Here is a 9,432-nt window from a genome sequence, read left to right as displayed (position 1 = left end):
GAGTATCTTACAAGATTAAAGAAACTTTGGTCATACATGTAACACTTTTTAAAAAAAATATTTATTTGGCTGCGTCGGGTCTTAGTTGTGGCACGCGGGATCTTCATTGAGGCATGTGGGATCTTTCGTTGTGGCGTGCGGGCTTCTCTCTAGTTGTGGAGTGTGGGTTTTTCCCTCTCTAGTTGAGGCGCGTGAGCTCAGTACTGGTGGTGCGCGGGCTTAGTTGCCCCACAGCACGTGGGATCTTAGTTCCCCAACCAGGGATGGAACCCACGTCCCCTGCATTGGAAGGCGGATTCCTTCCCACTGGACCACCAGGGACGTCCCCACACATGTAACACTTTAAAAGGAGGGGGATTGCTGTATTTTTTTCTGAGCTGTGTCTCCCAGTCTCCCAGTCTCCCAGATGCTGGTGCTCTTTGGAGAGAAATGTTACTTTACTTTGTGCAACTTTAGGCTAACTGGTGTTTCCAGAACTATTTGTTCATTCGGAGCTCTGAGCAGCAGTTTTCAGCCCCCATGGAGCTGGGGTGAGGAAGGCCCCAGCCAGCAAGCAGGCGCACAGGCTGAGGACTGGACTTGACTGGCCCCTTCGGTTCTGACAGACCCCACCCTGGGAGACAAGAAAAAAGCTCCCCGGGAGTTTGGTCTCAGCAACAGGAGGCCTGGGCGCTTCCAGCGTGTGCGGGTCGGGGAGGGAGTTAAGCCAGCCGAGACGCAGGGGCCCTTGAGGGCACAGTCACATCAGGTCTATCAACAGCCACATAAGGTCTCCTTCACTTCTCAGCTGCTGCGAGCTTCTGTGCTGTGAGGGACTTAGCGGGAGGGCATAAGCTGTCCTTGGGCCAGAGGATCAGAGAAGAGAGTAGGGTCCCCTCCCTTGAGGTTGGGGTAAAGATGGCAGAGGGAAGCAACAGCCCAGGACAGCTGGGCCCAGCAGACGGTGTCCTCCAGAAGGTAACACTGTGGTGGCCTGACAAAGGTGGGTGGACCGGAGGGCTGTTGACCATCCTTGTGAAACCACCACAGGGAGACCTCTTCAAAACGGCCAGGGAGCTTTCTGAGAGGGAATTTTCCAAAGATCAAGCTTCCAGGGATTTTAATACTGCAAGTTGAGTCTTTGCATGGAAAACAAAGGGGAAAATATGAACCTTTTGTCTCTACATTTTCTCTCCCCTTTCCTGACAGAACGAATACAGTGAGGCCACAGCATTCCTGTTGGCTAAAGCAAATACTGTGTTCAAAGCCTAGCTGGGGTGCTGGGAGGAGAGAAAGACTGGGGCTAGTGGCTCGCTCACCAGATTGCCCCCGCAAGCCTCTATTTCTTCTTAAAGTTCTGAGCGGTCCAGGCTTGGTTCTGTCAGGTGACCTGCCCGGAGCCTCTAGTGCTTTGGAACACTGCCAGTGTTCACCAATATTCCCAGGTCTCCCCCTCCTCCTGGGCACATGGGGAGACCATACTTCCCTGCCTTGGTGAAGTGTGGCCATGTGACATTTTAAAAAAATATTTATTTATATATTTGGCTGCACCGGGTCTTAGTTGAGGTGTGCAGGATCTTCGTTGCAAGCGGGATCTTTAGTTGCGGCACACGAACTCTTAGTTGCAGCATGTGGGATCTAGTTCCCTGACCAGGGATTGAACCTGGGCCCCCTGTATTGGGAGCATGGAGTCCTAGCCATTGGACCACCAGGGGAGCCCCTATGTGACATTTTTGGCCAGTAAAATATGAGAAGCAACATGTGTCACATCTGGGTGGAAGCATTTAAGAGTGATGATTCTCCCAAGCTTTCTTTCTCTGCTGCAGCAAACCCTAGAGCCCATGTTTGGATAACAATGTCCTCAAATGGCAGATCCTTCTTCAGCCTTGGTCCCTGAGTGGCTACAATGCACAGGGCCCCCTAATAAGTCCATGCTGGACACGTAGCATGAGCAAGAAATAAGCCTCAGTCAGCCACTGAAGTTTGGCGGTTGTTACCACAGCATAATGTGGTCCATCCTGACGGATACACAGATTTGCTTAGCAGAATCCATAGTACCTCAACATTTCCCAAGGTACTAATTAGCCAATCATGGGGTGAGAAACTTAATGAACTCAAAACTGGGAACTCTCCACTCCCCTTTCTCTCATGAGAGCTCATAATGGCCACAATTGACTGGGAACTCATTCCAGGCAACTCTGGATCTGTTTGGAAAGTAACTCCCACGTCCCCAGAATTCTACTGGGCTGCGTAGCTCTATAAAAATCTGTCTCCCCGGAGGCTACTTCAGCGTTGATACTTGTTCAGAAACTTTAAGCCAAACAAATGTTCAGTAAAAAGCTCACCATCTAGCTACCCAGGCAGACCTGGAGCAGCATTTTGAAGCTGACTCTCAGGAACGCACTCCGAGTGAAAGGAAGGACATTCCTCCCAAGGTGGCACCTTGTTCCTCAGTAACACAGGCGGCAGGTCTGCTGTGGACTCCCATGGTTACCCAATGCAGAGATCTCGCCTCCAGGATTCTCATGATCCTCACTCAGTTACCATGGCCACAACACACAGTTTGAGCAAACAACATTTCTGACCTCATCTTGTTCTCACATTTGAAAAGTAAGACATTCGGAGAACGAATTCATTTTGAAACATTAAAATCAACCAGCGAATTAAGAATTTTGAGTATTGTGATCAAATGAATACAAGCCACGAACTAGGAACCTCATTTTCCACCCATAGGAAAAACAAAGACTGCCTAAAAAATCATTTTGACAACTGTTGAAATTTCAATATAGAGTATATTTTAAATAATAGTATTCTACCGATGATAAAGTTCCTGATTGTAATAATGGCATCATGGATAAGAGAAAGTCCTTGCTCTTAGGAAATACACACTTAGGTATGTAGGGGTAAAGGGTCATGATGTTTACAACTAACTCAAACTGTTCATGAGAGATGATAACAATGGAGAGAGAGAGAAAGCAAATATAGTACAATGTTAACAAATGAGAAACCTAGGTGAATGGCCAAAGTGTTCGTTCTACTATTCTTGCAACTTTTCTGTAGGTTTGAGAGTTTTCCAAATAAAAAGTTTAAAAAGAACCATGCATGTTCCAGATTAGTGACTTTCAAACTTTTTTAACGATAAGCCACAATATAAATATGCAGCAATCCAGACACACACACACATATATATAATCTGAATAAATGCATACAGATTAAAAGTTCCACAAAACAATACTTATAATATTACACGTGATGCTCTGTGACTTTTCTATCCTGTTTTTTTTTTTTTTGATTGGTAAATTCCTTTAATATTTCCATGACTCAGGAGTTAAGATTTTTTTTAAGGCTAAAGTGTTTTTTGATATATTTCCCATCCCCTGCCTGAGCTCCCGCCCCACCTCCCAATCTCAGACAACTAATTACCGGTTTAGAAAATATTGGCTGATGCCAAACATTTCTTCTCTGTTCTTTCCGTTCCTTTCCTCCTGCTCAGAGACTCCTGTTCTTCCTTAATCTTTCTCTAAACTGTTACTAATATTTGAGAAGTTTGTTTGCTGCAGCCTTGCTATACACAGTTGTGAAATTTGAACATAATGTGGTAACAGGCATATTACTTACTTTATTTTTTTTGGCTGCGTTGGGTCTTCGTTGCTGCGCACAGGCTTTCTCTAGTTGTGGTGAGCAGGAGCTACTCTTCACTGCGGAGCATGGGCTTCTCATTGCGGTGGCTCCTCATTGCGGTGGCTTCTCTCGTTGTGGAGCACGGGCTCCAGGCGCGTGGGCTTCAGTAGTTATGGCACGTGGGCTCAGTAGTTGTGGCTCGCGGGCTTAGTTGCTCCACGGCATGTGGGATCTTCCTGGACCAGGGATTGAACCCGTGTCCCCTGCATTGGCAGGCGGATTCTTAACCACTGCACCACCAGGGAAGTCCCCACATTACTTATTATTGTGAAATGCTCTGCTCTGGGCAATACCAAATAAAGAATATTACCACTCAGATCACATCTACATCAGCCAAATATTTTCACAATACTGATATCAGAGTGTGTTATGTTGAAGATGAAAATAGCAGCTTGCGTGCTGCAGAAGACAGGAGATTAACCTCCTTCTATACACAGCAATCTACCTCTTGGATCTGGGCATTAGAGTCTATCCTGCTTTTTAAAATGCTGGTTGTGACCCATTAAATTGAGTTGATGACCACTAATGGTCACAATCCATTTGAACACTCCAGCACTCAGTGGTGCTTTCTGCAACATTTCTAATACTTAGTATTACCTAGAGACACAGAAGAAGCACTATGGCCTTGAAGAGCTGACAGCTCAGTGCATCCTGGATCCATGTGGTCTTTGAAAACACACCCCTTCAAATACAGAGAGAGGACACTAAGATTAGGAATTGCCAGAATGTTGACAAAGGCAGTCATTGTTACATGTGTGTGGAGGACGGCTTGAGCACGTTATGTAGCAGACACACAGCCTCTACTCTGGCATTCAGGCCTGGGGGCTTACAGTTGGCCACCTCCCACCCTGAGAAATCGCTCAGCCCCCCTTCCCAGCTACTGGCTGCCTCCTTTCCTCTTGGCCCGTTAGTCAGCCCCAAAGTGTGCGGCCCATAATAATTCCCACACCTAATGGGATCATCCAAGCTGGAGACTAACATAGCATCTCTGGGTGTTTCAGACACTCTTCCCACAAAACTCTAAGGAAAGAGGATTTTGTGGCCTCCTCGGGAGAGTCACAATGCATGTCTGCATATGAAAGACTCTTGAAAAGTCCTGCAGAAGAGAAACCTGTTTAATCTTTTGTTTTTAATCATAGGACATTTAGAAATGTATTTATCCACAGACAATGCCCCCTCCTCTTTTTTTCCCTACCCTGCCCTAAAGTTCCTTTGCGGCTAAGGCCACCCCTGGGAATAACTGTGGAGTAAATGAAATGATTCTTTGTTTTAAACACCCCCTAACACATCTCAGACCGCAGGAATCACTGCCACCACCTTGGGTCTAAGTCCCTTTCCCATCGCCCTTCTCTCCTGTCCTACCCATCTTCCTGGACCCTAGTGTTCCCAGGCTCCTGGGGGAGGGGGGGAGGGTTGTAGTAGAAAACAAAGGGATTGGACTTTTTTTAAATTTATTTTTGGCTGCATTGGGTCTTCGTTTCTGCATGCCGGCTTTCTCTAGTTGTAGCGAGCGGGGGCTACTCTTCGTTGCGGTGCGTGGGCTTCTCATTGCGGTGGGTGGCTTCTCTTGTTGCAGAGCACGGGCTCTAGGCACGCGGGCTCAGCAGTTGTGGCTCGCGAGCTCTAGAGCACAGGCTCAGTAGTTGTGGCACACAGGCTTAGTTGTTCTGCAGCATGTGGGATCTTCCCGGATCAGGGCTCGAACCCGTGACCCCTGCATTGGCAAGCAGATTCTTAACCACTGCACCACCAGGGAAGCCCCAAGGATTGGGCTTAATGGTTGCCCCACCAGGAGAATTGGCACAGTTTTTAGTATAGCCAATGGATTAACTCTAATTTAGGCATGCAGGCCCAGTTTCCTGGAAGATGGGGGGAAGGGATGGGAGTGGAGCCCTGTAGCCCTAGAAACTTCCAATTCCTAGTCTTCTCACCAGAAGGCACATGTCCCTTCTTGCTTCTTTTCCAATTATGCCCATGTGACAGGAGCAGAAATGCATAATCTCCCCCCTCCCGCACATGGCATTTCCCAGGGTCCTCCTCTTTCCAGGGCCATCTCTGGAGGCAAACTGTTCCTTCCACCCTCCGCTGGAATTTTCACCCCCCGCCCCCATCCTGTTCCCCTCTCCCCACACCAACCACCATCAAGCCCAGTTAACTAAACTCCCTTGCCTGGCAAGGCAATCTGGGCCACTCCAGTGTGGCACAGTCAGTCCATCTGGAGGACAAACACCACGTGCTGGGCCACGCCGAGCAGAAGACCAGAGCCCAGGAGAAACGGTGTCTTGTGGCCCGAGCTGCCCACCCCCCGGGAGGGAAGCCTGTCGGACAGCGAGGCGTTGACCGGCCCCTCGGTGGTATTGGCCGCCTCCGCCACCGGGGCCCTCGGGGCCAGCAGCTTGGAGAGGAGGCTGCTGAACCTGCTCACTGTGGTGGCCGCTGGCTCTGGGGACGGGCCTGGACTGGACGCGGTGAGGTTCAGCTCCTCGGGGTCCACACAGAGGCCGTCGGAGGAGCGCCCAAAGGCCACCTGGTGGAGGTCCAGGCCGGCCACGGAGCCCGGGGAGGCGCACGGCACGTCGGCGGTGCGCCCAAAGCTCTCCATCCAGTCCCGCAGCCACTCCAGGCGACAGTCGCAGCGCCATGGGTTGCGGAAGAGAAAGAGGCGGCCCAGGAAGAAGCCGGGCTGGAAGGCTGCCCAGGCGAGCACGGTGAGATGGTTGCCGTTGAGATGCAGGGCCAGGAGGCCCGAGAGGTTCTGGAAGGCGCCCTCTTCCACGAAGGCGATGCGGTTGCGGTCCAAGTAGAGCAGTTCGAGCTCAGCCAGCTCGGCGAACCAGGCGTGCGCCACGCGGCCCAGCGCGTTGCCGCCCAGGTTGAGCGTGCGCAGGCGGCGGAGGCCGAGGAAGGCGTCGGCCGGCAGCGCGGCCAGCAGGTTGTCGTTGAGCAGCAGGTGCTCCAAGGCGCTGCAGTCGCGGAAGGCGCCACCGTGCACGGCGCGGACGCGGTTGGCCTGCAGGCTGAGCGAGCGCAGGCGGCGCAGGCCCAGCAGCGAACTGGAGGCCACGGCCTCGATGCGGCTGCGCTCCAGGTGCGCATGCGTCAGGTTGGCTAGGCCGCGCAGAGCGCCGGGCACGCGGCGGAACAGGTTGTCGAAGGCGGCGAGCTCGCGTAGGGCGGGCAGCTCGGCCAGGAGGCGCTCGGGCACGCTGAAGAGGCGGCAGGCGGCCAGGTCAAGGCGCCGCAGGCGGCCGAGTGCAGCAAAGGTGCGCGCGTGCAGGTAGCGCAGGTCGCCGTTGTGCGCCAGGCGCAGCTCGGCCAGGCGCGGCAGGCCCTTGAAGGCGCCGGGCGTGATGAAGGACAGGTTGTTGTGGCGCAGCGACAGGCGGCGCAGCGACGGCAGCGTGCCGAAGGCCCGCTCGCCCAGGAAGCGCAGGCCATTGCGGTCCAGGTCGATGGAGGCCGCCTCGCACGGGAACTCGGCCGGCACCCGCAAGAGGCCCGCGCGGTCGCAGCGTACCGAGCAGCCGCGCTCCACGCTGCTGCAGACGCAGGCGGCCGGGCAGGCGCTCGCGCAGGCGCCCTCGGCGGCCCGGGCGCTGGGCAGGCCGAGGACCACCGCTGGCGGGGGCGGGGGCGGGGGTGAGGGGAGGGAGGATAAAAGACAAAAAAGGAACAACTGTCAGCCACAGGATCGCCCCAGGTCCAATCCTACCCGTAAGCGTGGCAGGATGTGGCCATCCACCAAGTTCTCAAACGTCCCACAGAGCCCTGTCCTCCAAAGGGCCTCGTTCTGCCTCCCAGACCTTACTCAGGTTTCCTCACCCATCATGCCCTTCGCCTTTGCTCTCAAGTTCTGTTCATCAGCAAAACTCAGCTGGAATCCAGGGACCTGACCCAATCCTAAATCCCGCTTCCCCCCAACCTGTATCATGGCTTGTGCTCTCCTAGACCGCGACCCAGAGGGCTTGTTGTCTGCATGCATAGAGGGACCTGGAGGGCATCACTGTGGCCTACGCTCTAGCACTGCGCTGCCCAGTACCTAGCCCCCAGCCACATGTGGTTGTTGAGCATTTGAAATGTGACTAGCCTGAACTGAGGTGTGCTCGCAGTGTAAAATACACACCAGATCCCAAAGACTTAGTACCAAAAAAAGGTAAACTATCTCATCAATAATTTTTATATTGCTTACATGTTGAAATGATGTTTTAGATATATTGGGTTAGCGAACATATTAAAATCAATGTCGATAGTTTCTTTTCACCTCCTTTATTGGGCTGCTTAGAGAATTTAAACATGGGTGGCTTGCATTATATTTCTGTTGGTGCTGCTCTAGTCCCTCCCACCGTTAAGAATTCAATTTTTGAGGGCTTTCCTGGTGGCACAGTGGTTAAGAATCCGCCTGCCAATGCAAGAGACAAGGGTTCGAGCCCTGGTCTGGGAAGATCCCACATGCTGTGCAGCAACTAAGCCTGTGCGCCACAACTACTGAGCCTGCGAGCCACAACTGCTGAGCCTGTGTGCCACAACTACTGAAGCCCGCGTGCCCTAGACCCCGTGCTCTGCAACAAGAGAAGCCACCGCAATGAGAAGCCTGCGCGTCGCAACGAAGAGTAGCCCCCGCTCACCGCAACTAGAGAAAGCCCGTGCGCAGCAACGAAGACCCAACACAGCCAAAAATAAATAAATGAATTTTAAAAAATAATAATTCAATTTTTGAAAACCCCCACTGAGCAAATTAAGCCTCATGAAGAAGGGAGAATTAGGAAACAGGTTGGGAATGCAAGTAAAGCCTATCAATCTTTTTTTTTTTTCTTTAACGGTCACTGTAATTAAGCCATAAGGACAGCATACTAAATAAACTATCGATGACCTTCTTACACATCTCAAAAATTACTTGTGGACACTGTGTGGTTAATTCCATTCACCAGGCTTCGCTCTCTAGAGCCTTTTGTCCATCATCAGGGGAAGGACTGGTACTTATAAATTAATTTTGTTCTGAGCATTTGAATGGAGGATCAGATAAAGACTTCCAAAGCCCTCCAGGTGGCTTGCCACCTGCAGGAAAGCAGAATGGCATGGCCTGCTTCTGTGTGGTAGCCAGAAGTCCCAAGCCCCATCTTCAGTTCCAATGGAAAAGGCAGGATGGAAGATGCGCAAGTTTTATTTTCTGGCCAGGAGCAGCTGGCAGGTGGAATGTGCTCCATCTGAAATTCCTGCAGAGGAGCAAAGGTACCCAGATGTAAAACCTGACCACTGCTATTCATAATTTCTACCTGTCCTCGACAGTACTCCCAAATTCCAGCAAACACCCTGGCTACCGTGCAGTCCCTCCCACTGTGTACACGTTATGCTGCCTTGCCTATCCAAGCCCTCGTGGGAACCTGAAGGTGTGGCCACACAAGGAGTGTGTATCAGTAGATCTGCTTGCTGCTGCCTCTGTAGGTTTGCTCAGCTTCCAGTGTCTTTTCAGCACATCTGTTATGGACACTCATGTTGTTCTCAGTTTCTAGGAAGGGGATTCAGCCCTTTCAGACTTGGCTGGAGAACACTCAGCCCTTTGAGCAACCCTTCAGTTGTAAACTGTAGCTAGTTGAAAATTCTGATGTTCCAGAGACTTAGCTTTTCCTTCTCCCTAAGAACTGTGAACTAGACACCAAGCTTCCAGCAAGGTTCTTGGACCCTGTGCTGGGCTTGGCTGTAAACGCGGCAGCTGCTGGGCGGGACAGACACCCTGTTAGAGAGACAGGGCCAAGAATGTAACCTTAACTCCAG

The 9,432-nt window shown here is 51.6% G+C and overlaps 1 protein-coding gene across 1 annotated transcript; it reads right to left on the bottom strand.

Moving 5' to 3' along the window:
• Positions 1–5,822: 5,822 nt before the first annotated feature.
• Positions 5,823–8,817, bottom strand: NYX (nyctalopin; the record flags this gene model as incomplete). Its single annotated transcript, XM_036840426.1, has 2 exons — positions 5,823–7,279; positions 8,668–8,817. Coding segments are annotated over 2 exons (1,563 nt in total), but the record flags the coding sequence as incomplete, so codon positions are not given.
• Positions 8,818–9,432: the final 615 nt, after the last annotated feature.

This window comes from Balaenoptera musculus, chromosome X (genome assembly GCF_009873245.2).
Source record: "Balaenoptera musculus isolate JJ_BM4_2016_0621 chromosome X, mBalMus1.pri.v3, whole genome shotgun sequence".
In the NCBI taxonomy this organism is placed as follows: Eukaryota; Metazoa; Chordata; class Mammalia; order Artiodactyla; family Balaenopteridae; genus Balaenoptera; species Balaenoptera musculus.
This window is presented reverse-complemented; position numbering and strand designations above follow the sequence as displayed.